Genomic DNA, 19232 nt, shown 5'->3' with positions numbered 1-19232 from the left:
ATTATGAGTTATAGGTCATCAGTTACATGGACAATGGAAAGCAAGGAACCACAAAGCCACACTGATAAGGAACCTTCCCACTCAGATTTTTGTCCCAGCAAAATTGTCAAAGTCATGGGTCCCTGTGGTCAGGATAGCTAATTTTGAAAATATTAAAACAACCAACATTGAGGATCTTCTAAAAAAGAAATAGAAAAGACAGAAGCAGGGTCGAGGCCTTTCAGCCACTAAGCGTGGAACTTGTTCTCACCTTCTTGGCGATGCACAGTGTTCGAAGGCCATCTCTCGCATACAAGTCTAGATGCCTCTGGGTCTGGGCTCGGATTTTCCTCACCTTCTTTTCCACATCAGTGTCAGTCACTGTCAAATAGTCATTATCCCCCATGAGGTCGTGGGCAATTGCTTAGGGATCCCGTTCCTAACACTCAGGCATCTTTAGAGGAGGAATTCCCTCATACCCCCGCCCCCCCCGTAAACATGGAACAGCTCTCCCAGGCTGCCCTGGAAGGCGGTAACTCCACGGGTCCTTAAATTGTCTGCTCTCTCTATCTGATCATCCAACGTCTGGCTGAGAGAAGTACTATTTAGGGAAGGTAGGTGGTTCCAGGTATTGTTCCCAAATGCCTGTTTGCAGGAATTCCCTGGCGGTCCAGTGGTTAGGACAATGTGCTTCCACTGCAGGGGGCATGGGTTTGATCCCTGGTCAGGGACCTAAGATCCTGCATGCTGTGAGGCAAAAAAAAAAAACATGGATAACCTAAACATCTGTTTGCATCAGAACCACCAGGGAACTTAAACCAATAATTCGCAGGTCAGGTTGAAAGGCCTGCTGAATCAGGGGACGAGAAGTCTGAGTGTTTCTTGTTACCTAAGGAGTTTTCCATGTGGCTAGTTTAGCCCTGGATGACCAGTTTGCTAAGTCTCAGAGATCCTATCCATCACCTTCTCCGTCATCTACTTCAGTCCTTATAGCAAGTTGCTTCCAAGGTGGCTACAGACCTGAATCTGATTACTAAGTTCCTCACCATACTGGGTTTGCCGAGTTAGGCTTAGAAAAAGTATTTTTTGGATTCCTATAAATCTAGTGTGAAAAATATTTCATTGTGTTGCTCAAAGTCCCCCTTTTGAAGTCCTACATAATACGATTCTCTTAGAAGAAATTTATCTTTTTCTTTTGAAATTCCAGTACTTTGATCTATCAGAGAAAAAAGAATTTTTCAGCCTGGGCTGGTGGTTGTGGGGCAGGATTGATGCAATCACCGCTTCCTTTATCTAAGATGTCACAGACATCACTAATCAGTGGCAGCACTTTGTAAATGTGAGCTTGGAAGAAGCTTCTGAATCCTTCTTTACCAGGGCTGGACTGAGATCTTCAGAAGCCCTAAGCGGTAAACAGATTTTGTGCACTTTGTCCATCCCTCCATACGATGCAAAATTAAAAGTACAATTCTTAACAGTATGATAAGTATAAGGAAGTCCAACAAAGCTCTCACTTTCTCCATGATACTATTCTAAGGCTGCTTTTATGCAGTATAAAAATCCCTTCAAAGATTATTTTCCCATTTTTCAGATGCTACTGGTTTCCTGGTACCTTAACGACAGTCTTTGTACCTTATCTTTTTGGGCACTATCTACAATATTTTATTTTCAAAGACATCAGCTCCCGAGGTTGAACACCTTTTGCCTTCTACCTGTGTGCCTTTGAGTTTACATTTTTGCTCAGGCTACCAGGAACCTCAGGGTCAAACTGAATGTTCAAACACTGTAAATATATTAAACGCTGAGGTTATTTTTCCCCCTCCTTTTGAAATCTTTGCTTCGCAAATCTTATAGTGACACTGTCTATGTATTTTTTATCGGAGGCATCGGTAATCCATTTTGGAATCAGGTGAGGAACAGAGAAAGAAACATCTCCAGGGCAGTGTGGAAGGCTGTTGCCCGGGGATAGAATGCCGTGGCACCCTTGACTCGGAAACACTGAATTCACTTGTCTGCCAGAGTCTGGGGATGAAGAGACTTAATTAGCTCCCTTCCCATTCAAAACACTCATCAACCCCCATGATCCTCTTGGCTCTCATCCATAGCTGATAATTCAGGAGGCACAGGGCTGCCTGGGCAATTCTAAAGCTTGGCTAGAATCTACTACCCTGGGAGAATCACAGCCCCATAACTGTCTTCTCCTTGCTAGCAATCAGGAAGCGGCTGCACACTAATTCATGCTGTTCCAGAATTGGACACTGATATGTAGGGACTTTGGAACATTTTTCTGGCTTGGAGCAAGTTTATGAAAATCTGTTTGGGGGAGGCTGGGGAAAGGCACGATAAAGAGGACCACCCGAGGCGAGCCTGATGCAGAATTCTGGCAGCATGGGAAGAGCCCTGAACTGGGATTCAGGATACCTCCACATAGGATTTACCACTAGTTAGCTGGGGCCACTCTTTTAAGTCACTTCCCTCTTTGGGTTCAGTTGGCTTCTCTCCAAAAGTAAGAGTTAGGACCACAGTGTGTTCTAGGGTATGTTAATGGGTGTCCTGGTGAAAAAAAAAATTGTGTATGGAGAGTCCCTCTTTAAATGAGTTTGGAAAACTAGAAACTGGGATAAATAAAGTTAAAGAAGTTCCTCTATGACAAGACTGCCCAAACAAAGCCTTTAATAAGTTCATAATGAGCTCTGTCATTCTCCAGGTCGTGGAGACGTGGAAAGCAAGCTGCTTTGTGGAGAGCATCTTGAGGGTTTGTGTTCCAGTTGGGACCTGCCGGACTGAGTGACACTATAACCTGAGCCCCTGGTTACCATCCACGCCGCCTGTTAAATAAGCCCTCTCTCCCTGGAACCCGGTGGGGTGGACTCACCACAGGCCGGGTCTTCCAGCAGGTCCATGATAACGCAGTCGGCACCCTTGGTGTAGACGATGATCTCACCGGTCAGCGGGTGCCTCACGACCACGGACATCCGCTTCCTGACAGAGTCAAACTCCAGGGTGCAGAGGACATCGAAGGTGAGGCAGGTGCCCTGGGGCAAGCGCACGGTCACCTGCTTGGGCGTCCGGGACACCAGCGTGAAGCTGTAGGCACGGGCAGCGTGCACCAGGGCAGCCTCATCAGGGCTCTCGGCCTCGTAACAGACTTCGGGGCCGGCCAGGCTGAGGGCCGGGTCCTGCAGCACCTCCTCCAGGGAGGCACCCGGACCCACCCCCAGGATGTCACCCTGCTCCCACGTGCTGCTCCTGTAGCCGCCGTCGGTGGAGTAGCCGCCACTGCTCACAGACGCGTCGTCTCTCTCTTCCGAGTCCGTGGTGGGCATGTTGGCCCCCAAACTCTCCCCCAGGTCCACGTCGGAGGGTGCGGTGGTCGAGAATGACTGGCTGAGGCTCGAAAGCTTCAACTTGCGGAAGAGCTGCTGAATCTTCTCCAGGGATGTCACCAGAGCCTTGGTCGAGGGTGGCACTGTGACCTTGTGGTAGAGGAGGGAAGGAGACCATGACTCTCCAGGTTGGGAAAACTATCAAGCTGTCTTATGAATCTCATTTTGCAATCAGTGAATTAGGTGGGCCTTCAGTGATGGTGGGCAAGTCTTCTCCCCTCTGTGAGGAGCCTCGGTTTACCCACCTATAGCATGAGGGAGTGAGGCCATTGGTTTCCTTCCAGCCCTGACTTCCTAGGGATCGGCGATACTCATTTTCCTCTGTCTTATGACCATCCCACTCTGATCATGGGCAAAGCAAAGGAGACAAAAGCCAGACTCACAGTAGGGGTTCACACGCCCTGCACCCTTGTCATCGCCTTGTCTGCTTTATTTGTGCACGCAGCATCTCACTTCATCCTCCCAGCGCTGCTAGGGGATCCTATCATTATCCCAATTTCTGGATGAGGCAACTGAGGCATAAAGAGGGTAAATTGGCTGTGATCACCCAGTGTGTAGATACCAGAGCTGGGTGATCTCAAGTCTGGGCCTGTCTGACTCCAGGGACTGGGCTCTTGAGCTCCCTGCCAGCTAAAGCCTCCCCACTGACGTGCAAATTGAGAACTGGATGCTGTCCTTCCCCACATGGTACTGCTTTCTCCCTTGAAAATAGGGAGAGTTGCTCAGATAATGCTTCCTGCGTTCCCCAAACTCCCTGAAGACTTCTGATTACTTGCCGACTTTTCAGGGTAGTTTAGAATCTGGGTGTAATAATGGGGGCTCTGGTTTGGTGCCTGGATGAACGCTCTTCTTGATTTTTGTGGCCACATGTTGTAACACCCAATTATTCTTATTTTTCACTTACAAGGGAGCTTGGGTGAGAGTATGTGGATAATCGAAGGTAAATCTATCTTCTGTACTGAAAAATAATTCGGAGTATAACGTCCTATGAGTGGCCATCCAGGTGCACTATCTTCAAACTGGCAGAACTTCACACATGGTGTTAATTGTTTTTTTAACCCTCCATTAAGAAGCAGATACCACTATACCGTGATATTATTACAGAATCGTACAGATCGTTCTGCCGTGTATTCACCATACGTCCTTCCTTAAGTTCCTCAAGTTCTCTGAGCCACGCCACTGTTTCTTCACTTGTTAAATCCAAAGACATACCTCCTAGGACTGTTGGGCTGTGAGGATTAAATGATAGTGCAGGTGACATGTTTGGCATGGAGCCTGGCACACAGCAAGTGCTCAGTAAGTATTAACTTTTAACGTCTACCCTGCAGACAGACAGACACAAAAATGTGAGATCTATATAGAGAGCTCATATGGAACTTTTAATATTTTATTTAAAAAAGGAGGAGATTGAGGCCCAGAGAGGCCAAGAGCTCTGTTCAAGGTCTCACAGTGATGAAATGGTGACAGTGTGGCTAGGACCCAAGTATCTTGTCCCCCTGTGCAGGGCTTCCGCCCTCGTCCCTCGCCCTCCTCTCATCCATCCCACCTTACCATCAGCGGTCCTTACCCTCTGACGGGGCTCTGCGGTCGTGGAGACCGTGACGGAGTTGCAGATGGTTAAGGCCAGGAAGAAGTCAGCAGTGGAGGAGGTGGTGGAGAGGGAAGGCTTGGCAGGTCTGCTGTCTGACAGGGTTTCCAGCCACAGGGCTGCATCTCGTACCTTGGTCAGGAGGTTTTTATCCGGAGTCACATCTTTTTCCTGGGAGAGAAAGGCCCGGGTCAGAGTCTCCTGAAGGGACTGGGGAGGAAAGCCCCTCCGGCAGATCCTTTCACGCCTGGGAAAGGCTGATACAGTCCCCCCCTGCGATCCTGCATCCAGCACGTCTCCCCCCCTCCCCTGGGCCTGGTCATTGTAGAGTGTGATTTGGTTCCTCCCTTTCCCTCAACCCCACATGCCCATCAGTTATAGGCTCTGGTAGTTCTTTCCCCACTGGGTCTCCCCGCCATTTACCCCTCATTCCTGATGTTTCCAGCCAAGCGCAGACCCTCTAGCCCTCCAGCTTGGATTTCTGCATCAGCCTCTAAAGTGAGGTGGCTGCCTTTCACCTCTCTTCTTTCAAACCCTTCATATGTATCACCCATTCGTCCTCCTAAAAATACTATTTCCCTCAAGGTCTTCTTGAGCTTGAAAAAATTCCGGGAGATCTTCATTGGAAACACGATCAATTCAGCCTGGCACCTAAATTCTTTCCCATTTGCATTTCCACTCTTGACTCCCACCACTCTGCATTGTGGACCCTCAGCTAGGCCGGGTGGTCTGTCTGCTGCCTCCTGGGGGTATACTCCCCTCCTATGCCTCTGATCACACCCTGTTTGAAGTCCTCTCCTGTCTACCCAAATCCTACCTAGACATCAGTAACCACGAAAACTCCACGGGTCCATGAGATCTGATGCAGCCCACAGTGAGTTCTCTGTCTTCTGAGCCACAGTAACAGGCTCCTGAATGCAGAATGTGCACAGGAGTCAGGGTAAGGTGAATGAGGCAAGCTGGCCAAGGTACAGTCGAGGACACTATGGGATGGGGGGCTGTGAGACCTGGCAAGTCCCACCCCATCTAAAAGGGGGCGACTGCTCTGCTACTAACAGGCTCCAGGGCTGGAACATTTTGCCAAATCTCTGGATTTTTCAAGAGAAAGTAGAGACGATGTGAGAACCGTGTTTTGTTTCTTTTCTTTTTTAAAAAACCTGTGGGCTGGATCTGACTCATGGATTTCCAATTTTTCCACATCTTTGTGGAAGTCGCCACTTCTGCCATCCCTCTAGAATTCACTACATACTGACCTATATTTTAAATTCAATTTTCTTAAGTCCATGTTTAATCTCTCTAGAGATAAACCAGGAGGCTGAAAGACAAGAGACTGCCTTTTCCATGAAGTTGTATCTTCTGTAACTCCAAAGATTGCTTTGTTTGAAGCCGAAGTTCAATAAACACTAGCTCTTCACAGATATGACAAAAGCCATTCCGCAAAAAGCCATTTCGATCAATGTTCAGAGTTCACAGGTTAATTAAAGTTTAGAAGAGAGTCAATGATTGGAAACGATGGACTGACGAATCCTGACTGATTCGTGCAGAGTGAAGACCGAGGGCCAACAAGCTAGCAAGTTTTACGAACAAGAACCCAAGTTGAGAGGAAAAACAGCCTGTGGGGAAAGAGTCCTCAGACTGTGTCTTCTCTGACTACCAAGTGCAGTGACTCCAGAAGTCAGCTTCTCACCTCCCTGGAACTGCTGGCACAGGCGAGAGCCACAGGGGAGGAAACCCAGACTGACGTGGAGGTGCTGGATGGCTGGAGGGATGAGAGTCGGCTTTTCCAACAGCACAGCTTGATCGGGGAAGTGGACTGCGGGTGGAGCTCACACTGTAAAGAGTTCTGACCTTCATTTGGAGGGATTTCCCAGAGCCAACGCCTACACTTCCAACTTGTTGATACCATCTTAAGAGGACAGTGTCCAGAAAAAAGCCTTTTCATTAAAAGGAAGAGTGCGAGTAAAACCGCATGCAGTCTGCATTCCCTTTCCTTGCCCTGTAATAAGTAATGGTGGGCCGTCCATACCATACAGTGACCCTATTTTCAGAAAGCTCAGGAAGGAGCAGGAACCATCCATCCTCCCTGCCTCTGAGTACAGTTGTCATAGCAGGAACTGACAGTGATGGAGCTAATCCTACCTTTCCAACAATGTCAGTTATGTGATCTCACTGGGTTCTCACAGTCCCAAGTTGAGAAGAAACTAGCCGCAACTTAACTGAAACCCAGAGAGATGTCTGACTTGACCAGTGTCACCCAAGGAGTCATTGTAAAGCCAGAATTGATGTCAGACCCCTTGACTGCGAACCTAGGGTCTTCCCTTCCGTGGTCGTGGTAAAGTAGCTATGTTCCCTTATGAATGCTCCCGTGCGTACTCCTCTAACCAGATTCCAGGGTCCATCCGGTTTACCAGCATCACTCACGGAACTCTGAGCCAATGTCTTTTTTTTGCGGTACGCGGGCCCCTCACTGTTGTGGCCTCTCCCGTTGCGGAGCACAGGCTCCGGACGCGCAGGCTCAGCGGCCATGGCTCACGGGCCCAGCCGCTCCGCGGCATGTGGGATCTTCCCGGACCGGGGCACGAACCCGTGTCCCCTGCATCGGCAGGCGGACTCTCAGCCACTGCGCCACCAGGGAAGCCCTGAGCCAATTGCTGATAACAGTAGTGACAGTTCCATTTCGTGGAGTGTTTCTTATGTTCTGAGTACATGCATTATCTCACTGCATCCCCACAGCACACTATCTATTGAGTACTATTATTCTCCCAGTTACCTCTGCACTTCAAACGAGGAAACGGCTGCCCAGGGAGATTAGATGTCTGGCCCAAGGTCTCACAGCAAGTTGATTCAAGATAGTCCGACTCTAGAATTCATGCTCTTTAACCTCCACGCCAGGCAAGATCTCCCATGAGAAGGAAGTGGCCTTTGATACTTGCTGACAGTTGGCATCTTTAGTGTCTGGGATCCCAAATACAACTGACGGGCTTATATATCTAATCCTTAGGGCTCAGCAGGGAGTTCATGAGATTATAAAGGGGATTATGGGGATCTTTTTCAGAAAGTAGATTCATTTTTTTTTTTTTTTTTTTTTTTTTTTGGCAGGGGTACATGAATGGGATGCTTTTAACCCTTACCAAAGATACCCAGACTTGGGAACAAGCTCAGAGGTCATCAAGGCCAAATCCCCTATTTTCCTGATGCTAAAACTGAGTGCCAGGGAGGAGGGTAGTGAACTCCCCCAAGATTGCACATTGAATCAGAGTCAGAACTAGGACAGTTTTCACACCACCTGACTCCGGCCTCTGACAGCACACCGCTTTGCTCCAAGCTATGCATTATGTATTTCCAAACGGTGACACAGTTAAAATGATTGAACGGTTATGTATTGCATGTCCATTACTCTCTAGTCTCTAAGTGCCATGAGGGCAGAGACTGTGATGTGTCTCCGGTGCTTGCCAGCCTGTAGGCACTCACTCGAACCTTTGTTGCCTGACTCTTGTCTAGGACACCATGCTACCTCACCACTGATTAACCCATGGGGGCTCTTTGTTAAAACTCTTATTCAGTATATTTCTACCCAATCATATAGCAATGCACACACACAAAAAGTTCTGCAAAGGGCCTGCTTCTCTCTGGCATTGGCAGCAGGCCCAGCCTGCAGGTGTCAGCGGCAGATGTCAGGGAAGCTTTATCCAGGCACGCAGACTTGTTTCTGCAGGGCAAGCTTCTTCGTGGTTCCCTTCATCCACAGCCCATTGGTTTGCTGTCCGGTTCATTAACATTTAGGAACTTGGCATGTAGGACACTTTTAGAGAAAACAGTGCCCCCAACCCCCTCCGGGCCCTTTGGCTAGTCTGTTTCTCTGAAGGAAAAGAAATATACATTTGTGGAGCTACCAGTTGCTCAGATTAGAGCTTTGTGGCAGCTGGGCACCCAACTGGTTGGATTTCTTTCTATTGCAGAACACCCGAAGCTCAGATAAACCCTCTTTGGGGAAGATGATCTCTTACCTCACACCACATCCTCAAGGATCCTCCTATTATCATCAGATTATATCTATTGACAACTTATAGCAAAGTCAGGGGCTTTGGTAAGTGCTTCCATGTACATCATGTAATCATTATAACAGCATCAAAATAGCTACTGTCATTCTCCTATTTTATTTATGAGGCAAATGAGGCTCACTGAAGATAAGTACCTTGTCTAAGGTTCCAAAGTCAATTAAAAAGCTGGCTCTTGAATCCAGTTCTGCTGATGCCAAAACCCAAACCCTTAAACACGATGCCAGCACTTCCCAAACTCTAACATATACACAAATCAGCTGGGTGTCTTATTTAAATGCATATACTGATGCAGCAGTTCTGGAGTGGGGTCTGAGCATCTGCATTTCTACAGGCTCCCAAGGGGTGCTCCTGCTGGGGGTCCGAGGACAAGAGTTTGAGTAGCAAGGCTCTAGGCTATAGGGCTGCCCTATAGATATAGCCCACTCCCTCTCTGACTGGGGAGTGTTCTGCATGGAAGGCTGGGAGAAGAAGACCAAGCTCCATTCCATTACTCTCCTCTCAGTTTTAGTGACGGCTCACTCATGGTCACATTGGTGACTATCACTAATTGGGCACAGCAGATTGTTGCCATGGGAACCCACAGAGCCAGCGGTGGAAATGAACAGGAACCCTGGTGCATAGGCCTGGAAGCAAACTCTGTGGCTTGGTTCCTCCCATGTCTCTATCTCCTCGATCGCCTCTCTCCGACCTGTGCCCCTTATTCCAGCCATTCCTTGGAACCCCAAGTCTCCATTTGCTTGTGCAGAATGTCTCCCTTGAAACAACCTGCATTCTCCCCACTAGATGGTCTCTTCTCTTTGCTCTGGTTAACCTTTAAAATTTTGTCTCAAATTCAGCTCTGATGCTAACCCTTCCAGGAAGCCCCCTGATGCCTAGTTTGATGTAGGTGCACCTCTTCTGGGCTCCTATAGCACCTCTGCACCCATACACCCCAGCAATGAGAGCAGTGTCCTGTAGGCACTGGGGTTCTTGCCCCTTCACTGGGCTGTAAGTGCCTGAAATCAGGAACAATGCCCCATTAGACTTTACATCCCCAGTGTCTAGAACAGTACTTGCTATATTATTTAGTATTTGTTGACCGACCGACAATAAATGAAAAGCTATTCTAAAGAAATGTAGACACTGAGAATACAAAGACTTGGAAGAAGGGGAGGAGGCAGACCCTTCTATTTGCTTTGGTGAGTGTCTGAACTCGTACAACCACTTGAGAAGTATCAATTAAAATTTTAAAAATGCACACAATCTCAATTTAGCAGTTATGCTCTAAGAATGCCATAGAAAAACTTACATACATGTATAAACATGTGATGGCTCGACCATCCAACAAATTCTAACAGTCATTAAAAATGGGATGAAGCAGCTCTCCATTGAATATCTGTCAGTTTGTCTACATATATGAAATATTCCCCAAGATTCATTAGGTTAAAAAAAAAGTCCAAAGTCCAAAACAGTGTGTATGCTATGCTTCTGTTTGTGGGAAAGGATGTGTTTATGTGTACACCCCACTTGCCTGCTTCTATATAGATATAGAACCTCTGGCAAAGACACAGGAATATACAAATAATGGTTGTCTCTTAGGTGGTGGGGAATAGAGTAGGGAGGGAGGCTTACTCTCTTCATTTGCCCTTTGGTTCCTTTTGAATACTTAGCCACGTGGTTGTATTGCTATTGTTGAAACAAACTTTCCCAGTTGCTGGGGAGCTGAAGGCTGAAGTATTATTTAGGGCATCATGTTTTTGCCCTTGATGAGGTTGTGGCCTTGATGATATTGAGTTTGGTTCAAGAATGGGGAGAGCTCAATATTAGTAAATATTTGCTTAAATAGAAGCATGTGGATTATTAAGGTAAGCTTTTCCCAAATGGGATAGAAGCCCCCAAGGAAAAAAACTCAGTGGCCTAGCAAGAAGAGAGTTTCCCACAGCATCCATTCATGATAAAAACCCTTACCAAAGAGGGTATAGCAGGATCATATCTCACCATAATAAAATCTATTTATGACAAACCCACAGCCGACATAATACTCAACAGAGAAAGCCTTCCTGCTAAAATCTGGAATGAGACAAGGAGGCCCACTCTCACCACTTCTATTCAACATAGTATTGGGAGTCCTAGCCACAGCAGTTAGACAAGAAAAATGAAAGATATCCAATCTGGAAGGGAAGAGGTAAAATTGTCATTATATGCAGATGCCATGATGTTATACATAGAAAACCCTAAAGACTCCACACAAAAACTACTAAAGCTGATAAATGATTTCAGCAAGGTAGCAGGATACAAGTTTAACATATAGAAACCTGTTGCATTTCTTTATACTAACAATGAAATATCAGAAAGAGAAAGTAAAAAAAACAATTCCTTTTAAAATTGCATCAAAAAAGCCCAAAACCAAAACCAAACTTAGGAATAAACCTGACCAAGGAGCTGAAAGACTTATCTGCTGAGAACTATTAAACAATGATAAAGGAAACTGAAGATGATACAAAGAAATGGAAAGATATTCCATGTTCTTGGATTTGAAGAATTAATATTGTTAAAATGGCCATACTACTCAAAACAATCTATAGATTTAATGTGATCCCTATCAAATTACCCATGACATTTTTCAAAGAACTAGAACAAAGAATCCTAAAAGTTTTTTGGAGCCACAAAAAGACCCAGAATTGCCAAAGCAATTCTGGGGAAAACCAGCAAAACTGGAGGCATAACCCTCCCAGACATCAGACAATACTACAAAGCTACTGTAATCAAAACAACATGATATTGGCACAATAACAGACATATGGATCAGTGGAACAGTAGAGTGAGCCCAGAAATAAATTCACACACCTATGGCCAATTAATCTTTGACAAAGGAGGCAAGAATATACAATGGAGAAAAGACAGTCTCTTCAGCAAGTGGTGTTGGGAAAGCTGTAAATGTAAATGAAGTTAGAACACACCCTCAAACCATACACAAAAAATAAACTCAAAATGCCTTAAAGACTTAAATATAAGACATGACACCATAAAATTCCTAGAAGAGAATATAGGCAAAACATTCTCTGACATAAATTGTACCAATGTTTTCTTAAGTCAGTCTCCCAAGGCAAAAGAAATAAAAGCAAAAATAAGCAAATGGGACCTAATCAAACTTATAAGCTTTTGCACAGCAAAGGAAACCATAAACAAAATGAAAAGACAACCTACGGAATGGGAGAGAATATTTGCAAATGATGTGACCAACAGGAGCTTAATTTCCAAAATATACAAAAACTCATACAACTCAACAACAAAAAAACAAACAACCCAATCTAAAAATGGGCAGAAGACCTAAAGAGACATTTCTCCAAAGAAGACATACAGATGGCCAATAGGCACATGAAAAGATGCTCAACATTGCTACTTATTAGAAAAATGCAAATCACAACTATAATGAGGTATCACCTCACACTGGTCAGAATGGCCATCATCAAAGGTCTACAAATAACAAATGCTGGAGAGGGTGTGGAGAAAAGGGAACCCTCTTATACTGTTGGTGGGAATGTAAATTGGTGCAACCACTATGGAAAACAGTGTGGAGCCTCCTTAAAAAACTAAAAATAGAGTTGCCATATGATCCAGCAATCTCACTCCTGGGCATATATCCGGAGAAAACTCTAATTCAAAAAGATACATTCAGGGGCTTCCCTGGTGGCGCAGTGGTTGAGAGTTCGCCTGCTGATACAGGGGACACGGGTTCGTGCCCCGGTCCGGGAGGATCCCACATGCCGCGGAGCGGCTGGACCCGTGAGCCATGGCCGCTGAGCCTGTGCATCTGGAGCCTGTGCTCTGCAACGGGAGAGGCCACAGCAGTGAGAGGCCCGCGTGCCGCAAAACAAAACAAAACAAAAAGATATATTCGGCCCAGTGTTCATAGCAGCACTATTTACAATAGCCAAGACATGGAAGTAACCTAAATGCCCATTGACAGATGAGTGGATAAAGAAGGTGTGTGTGTATGTGTATGTGTATATGTGTGTGTGTGTGTGTGTGTGTGTGTGTGCGCGCGCGCGCGTCTAAGTCAGCCATTAAAAAGAATGAAATAATGCCATTTGCAGCAACATGGATGAACCTTGAGATTATCATACTAAGTGAAGTAAGTCTGACAGAGAAAGATAAATACCACATGCTATCACTTATATGTGGATCGAAAATATGATACAAATGAACTTACTTATGAAACAGAAACAGACTCATGGACATAGAAGACAAACTTATGGTTACCAAAGGGAAAGGGGGTGGGTAGGGATAAGTTAGGAGTTTGGGATTAGCAGATAGAAACTACTATATGTAAAACAGATAAACAACAAGGTCCTACTGTATAGCACAGGGAACTGTATTCAATATCCTGTAATTAGCCATAATGGAAAAGTATATGAAAAAGAATATGTCTGTATCTATCTATCTATCTATCTGAATCACTTTGCTATACACCACAAACTAATACAATATTGTAAATCAACTATAGTTCAATAAAAAAAAAAAAAGAAAAAAAGAAAGAAGTATCCCAGATCTTCTAAGACCCAGTTCTGTGAAAAGGGTCACCACAGCTGTGTGCCCCCATTTGGGACCCTGGGAGCTAAGGGAAGCAAAGCTGAGACAGGCTTCATCCATTTCTTGCCCTGTGTGGTCACATGACTTACTAAAAGATTTTGCGCGCTTGACTAGTTAAATCAGGACTCTTACCTAACCTTGCCGTGGGAGTTTGTGCACGTGGGCTGTCCCTGTCAACCTGGAGCAGACTATTAGTATGGCACAAATATCTTCCCAAGAATGAAAGGAAGACCAAGTTTCAAGAAAGGAGGCAGAGGGCCAAAGACACCGCCTTTACTTCCCTCTATTGCATTTTTTCTAGACAGGTGGGAGGGGTCGTGCCCACAGAAGGGAGAGGTGGTGGGGTTTGGAGCCTAAACGGCCCTGATGCAAACTTTATGATTAGGAAAACAGTCTTTGGTCTGATGACTCAAAAATATTTTTCCAAGTGGCATGTCTAAACAAAGACTCTCTACTCCAATCTTGTCTGCTTACAGACCAGGGGGGAAAAGGCATTTCACTTTCCCTCCGGCAGGACTATTAAATGCTGGCTCAGAACTCACCACTCTCCTAAGAATATTACCCCACCCTAAAGCCACAGATTTTAGAGCAGCCAATTAGACAACAATAACAGATGCTTCCTTGATCTTTGTAGTAAAAGAAAAAAGCCAGCTTTTGTTGTAGTGGTTGTTATTGTTCATTTTATTTTTGGTTCAGAGCAATGGGCTTCTTTGGAATGGGGTTGGGTGTTCCGCCATGACCTGGCATCCCTGGGGCTTCAGAGGCAAGTTCTGGCTGAGTTTACAAAGGAAAGGTAAAGCACTGGTTTTGCCAAGACATTGCCCAACGAGGTTGGTTGCCAGACGGGTGGGTGCAAGAGGAGGCAACACAGAAAGCCTGCCAAGCGGGGGTGAGTGGGAGCCAGGAGCCAGGGCAACCCCCTGGGGCTGCCATGGACGTTCTCCATGGACTCACTCAAGGGTCTGCCACTCAGACACAGAGAGTTTACAGGTTAGTGTCAGAGCCCTTTAAGGCAACATACATCACTCCCTTTAGCGAATGCCTCCCAGGCTGTACAAGGCGCCCGTCTGAGCCAAATGAAGACCGTTTTCCAGTGGGGTGATGGTATGCTTAGAGCGCTTCTCAATCTTGGTTACTCACTGGAATCATCAGAAATAGAAACATGAATGCTCAGGCCTCGCCCTAGACCGAATATCCCAGAATCTCAGGGGAGAGAGCTTGACATTGTGCTTTATGAAAACTCCCATTTCCCCTCCCTGTCATCAGTTATGTGAACGTTTGTCCAAGGCAGACAGCTTTCCTTTAGAAAAGTCATTTAAAACTTCTATTAGTTATCCATCTGTCTAGAACACATGAGCTTTGAGAATTATATCCTCAAAATCAACTCACGAGGCATAACAGTAATCCCTTTTCAAGATGAGAACATCGAGGCTTCCAGCTCAGTGAGTTGACCAAAGTCACGGAGCTAATACACGGTGGAGCAAAGATGAGAACCCGGGACATGTGACCCCAAATGTGCTTAATTCATAGCTGGCAGCGACCTTGCAGGTCAGCACAAGCATCATGGTATTTGACTTTTAGGACAGCCAGTCAGAGTTGTAAGCAACGTATTTTCAGGTGATGAAACAGGGAAAGAGAGAGGTTTAACATGTTGCATAAGGCCACCCTGCAAACCTCAGCAGAGTTGAAACCAGAGCCTATGTTTCCTGACCCTTGACCCAGTGCCCTCCCTAACACATAGCCAGGATGCTGACCCCACTGACCCCAGATTTTCAGCCTGACTTGTAGAACAGCATAGTTAGCAGAGAACACATCACCATCCTGTCTTGCTCAGGCAACAAGAGTTGGGTCTTACTCTATGTGTCCATTTCCTTATTGTTCCTAAATGCATTTAGTTAGAAGTGGACTTAGAATGTGCCAGCCAGGGCAGAACAATGACATCCAGGATCTGGAGGCAGCTCATAAGTTAACGTGTCCCTTTCACTGACCATCAGCTAAGGGCCCCGAATAAAAGTTATACTGACTGACTCAGGGCTGCAACTTTTCTGGGCTGCTGAGATTTGTCCGCTTGGGCAATGAATCTGTGTACCCCAAACGAGATGTACACAGGAAAACTTCCTTTTTTCCCCCGTGTCCTGGGGGAGACATTCTCAGACACACGGGATGCCCACGGTATCTAGAACTGGAAGATGCCAAAAGACACCGGTAGTGCAAGACTTACTACCTGTGCCCAATGAGAATTCACTGAATTCATTGTCCAAATATTTAGGTAAAGAACTGAGGGGAAGGGCATTCCATTCAGAAGGGACAGAATTAAATTAAAGAAGGAAAGACTTGACAATATGCATGTCCTGTTGTTACTTCATTTGGGAAAATAAAATAAAACCTAAAATCTTCTCAAAGGATCACTCTTCTTGTAGTTTTATAAGCATCATATGTCTTAACACACTGTTATTGTTTTCTCCTTGCTACTATTGCATTTCTGAGCATGACAATAACATAAGAGAGTTAAATTTGTACTTACTTAAAGTTAGATAAACAACACCCCAGAACATACAGTCTCACAGCGTTTCTTGTCACAGTCAGAAAACAGAGTCCTGGATAATGAATACTAGGTAGCAATGTGGAAAAGGCTCTTGATATCATGTCAGATGAAAAAAACCCAGCAGCTATAGTTTATGTGTACTATGACTGCAAAAATGTTAAAATATGTAGTTTGTGTGTGTGCACATGTGTGTGTGTATTAGTGGGGGAAATAAAAGACTGGAAGGAGATTCACCAAAATGATCATTTTGAAAATCTAATGTTCTAATAATGGGATAATAGCACTTTCAGTCCCTCTGTATGCGTGTCTTGTTCAGGATACCTGGGGCTCCCTGAGGCCTTTTCTGTAAGTGCAGAAGACTCTGGATGATGTGTTCCCCAGAGGAAGAGCCTGGTGCAGAGGAAGGTGGGATGAGACAGGAGTCAGAGGCCCTGGTTCTGGCCTTGACTTTTTGGGCATGCTGTGTCATCTTGGGGAAGGAACTCAGTTTCTTCACCTGCTGCCTGGACGTCTAGTGGTAACTATCCCAATGGATCAAATGTGAGGGGCCAGAAGCAGAAAGCCCCAAAGTTGCAAAGTCGAACATCCTAGGGGCCTGGCAGTTAGCCTAAGGGAGTGAGGTGGACTGACTAAATTTGACAGAGATGTTCTTTGCATCATAACAATTTAAGACTGTTTATCACAATAAATACATTCTCCCATTTTTCTTGAAACCTAAGCCTTACGGGCTCATCTTTTGTTTTTCCACTTTATAGAAACGTGGACATGTCCGATCTTTCTTTTTCCTCTTAACTGTATTTTGGAAAAAATGCATAATGAACATGCTGCTGGGCCTCAGCTCAGGGATGAGGATACAGAGAGAGGGGGTGAGGGACAGTGATGGACTGAGGACGGCACGCCCAGGCTGAGCACCGACTTCTTCATTCAAACCACTTATTGCCACAGGGAAATGCCGGCTTAGTGGGGACACTTTTTTCAATTCCATTTAGAAATCTCCCAATTTCTAAACATTGAACATTTGAAATTAACAAGAATCGTAGGTGCCCCCAAAAACCTGTGTAGATTACATACAAGACCAAGAGCTGCCATTCTGAGAGCTCTTCAGGGTTTATACACCCTTTTCTCTTTCATACCCCAGAGCCCTCCCCCTTCTCTCCCCGAGACAGGCCACCAGCAATTCAAAAAGGAAAAGGCAGGGACTTACTATGGAGCTGCTGAAGGCCACAGGGGGCTGTGAGATTTCACAGCGCCCCCTGGACCTTTGTCGCCGGTGGCCCTGGATGCGTGCCCGGGCACTCTGGCTCCTCAGAGGCTGGGACCCTCCTTGGCCCCTTATTGCTGCTGGTCCCTGGTCCCTTCGGGCTGGGAAGGACAAGCACCGGTATTGGGTCCACTCTTCACTGTCTGAGTCCAGCTCCTCTGGGGTCTCTAGTCGCTTAGCTGCAGGAAAGGAACCCCGTTATTGCGCCAGTCATACCTTGGCCAGATCATGGTTGGGGAGATGCCAGACTTTGGGGGTGGAGCTAAGAGTAGGTAGCTGGCTACCCCAGCTGGTGAAAGAGGGGTGCAACTAAGTTGCACAGGATCAAATCCTGGCTCTCCTACCTCCTAGCTATGTGACTTCGCGCTTCGCATAACCCATGCCTCTCTTTCCTCAATTAGGGGTTATAAAAAAGTACCTAACTCACAGGGTTGTTTTGAAGACTTAATGATATAAAAGTGATTCGCATACTCTAAGGACTGGTAGCGATAGCTGTATTATTATTAAGAAGAGATTAGAAGCTCCATGTAAATGGTTACCACTGTGGCAAAGGGGATTGGACCGCCTTTAATATCCCCTCTTTTCTCTTTCTCCATCCCTCCCACTCAAAAGAATGAATGCTGCTCTTGTGAGTTTCTTCTCCTAGTTAGGAAGAGTGTGTGTGTGTGTGTGTGTGTGTGTGTGTGTGTGTGTGTGTGTGTGTGTGTGTGTGTGTGTGTGTTGTCGGGGGAGGGAGCTGAGGGAATCAGTCAGCTCTGTCGGCCACCTTCAGTCTGTGCAAGATGACAGTCCAGGCATTTTATAGCCACATCCCCTAAGGCAAAGCTTTGCGTCAGTGAAAATCTAAGAGATCAGTTACTATGGAGGGCGTTTCCTGGATGTATCACATCTCACCATGTGCCTACACCTGGGCCTGTCCTGTCAGGTAAGGGGACGTGAGAAATTCTTAAACTTTGGCTACATGACTGGCACATAATTTGAACACTTCCCCAGTGCATTCCTGACAGATAAAAATCCTGTGTGTAAATGGCACCAAAGATCAACAGACTGGAGGGCTACCACACAGGAGATCACTGATAGCCTTTGTGAACAAATGAAAGTTTACAAGTGATAAGAACAGCACTGATCTTTGACAAGGAAGCCACAGGGATGCAGGAAGCTACTTCCCACAGAGCCACCCAGCCTCTGCTGGGAGCCAGGATAATGGTTTTTATCATCATTCTCTCAGGAGAGCAGGGGCAATTCCTTTAGAAGAGGGGTGGGAGCCCCTGGAAGCCCTCGTACCATTTTCTTGGTGAGAATACTCGTGGCCCATGATGGTACAACGCCTGAACACCATCTTGTTCTCCGTCAGCGTCCCCGTCTTGTCAGAGAAGATGTACTGGATCTGGCCCAAGTCCTCAGTGATGTTGAGGGCTCGACACTGAATGGACAAATAGGTCTCTTCATCGTACAGGTCAAGGTCATTGTGCAGGAAGAAGACTTGCCCAAGCTTCACCAGCTCGATGGACACGTACAGGGAGATTGGGATCAGTATCTGTGGGGAGATCAATTCCCATCGTATCAGAAAACGGGCCGGTCCCCCATCTCAGAACCTTCACTGGGTGATGGGAGTAGCAAAGGGATTTCATGGAAAGCTCAGGTCAGCTCACATGTGGACTTTCTCTGAGAAGTTAAAGATTAATGACCTCATGCCTCCCTTGGCCTTCTTAGGGTCATCTGAAAAAGAGATACACCTTCTTCAACCAGAGATATCCAGTACGGGGTAGGCACTCACCATTGCTTGTTTAATGACTGAGCCAGAAGGAGGTAAGGAGCTCTAGCTACCTCAGTCCAGAGT

The 19232-nt window shown here is 46.1% G+C and overlaps 2 protein-coding genes across 2 annotated transcripts in view; both read right to left on the bottom strand.

Moving 5' to 3' along the window:
* The window catches only part of LOC309958882 (phospholipid-transporting ATPase VB-like), a gene marked incomplete at both ends in the record, with an annotated part of 61666 nt that extends 43377 nt beyond the window's left edge, over positions 1-18289 (bottom strand). The window contains 5 exons of the mRNA XM_082835014.1: positions 251-360; positions 2855-3455; positions 4933-5124; positions 17336-17571; positions 18280-18289. Coding sequence (XP_082691140.1) covers positions 251-360; positions 2855-3455; positions 4933-5124; positions 17336-17571; positions 18280-18289 — 1149 coding nt within the window. The remainder of the gene's footprint in view (positions 1-250; positions 361-2854; positions 3456-4932; positions 5125-17335; positions 17572-18279) is intronic.
* Positions 18290-18462: 173 nt separating this feature from the next.
* LOC309958881 (phospholipid-transporting ATPase VB-like) overlaps positions 18463-19232 on the bottom strand; it is a gene marked incomplete at both ends in the record, with an annotated part of 61187 nt that continues 60417 nt past the window's right edge. The window contains 2 exon segments of the mRNA XM_082835013.1: positions 18463-18611; positions 18614-18929. Of these exon segments, the coding sequence (XP_082691139.1) occupies positions 18463-18611; positions 18614-18929 (465 nt within the window).

Source organism: Leucopleurus acutus, assembly GCF_964270905.1.
Source record: "Leucopleurus acutus genome assembly, chromosome: 3".
Taxonomy (NCBI): Eukaryota; Metazoa; Chordata; class Mammalia; order Artiodactyla; family Delphinidae; genus Leucopleurus; species Leucopleurus acutus.
The sequence above is the reverse complement of the archived record's forward strand: the minus strand, read 5'-3'. Positions and strand labels throughout refer to the sequence as shown.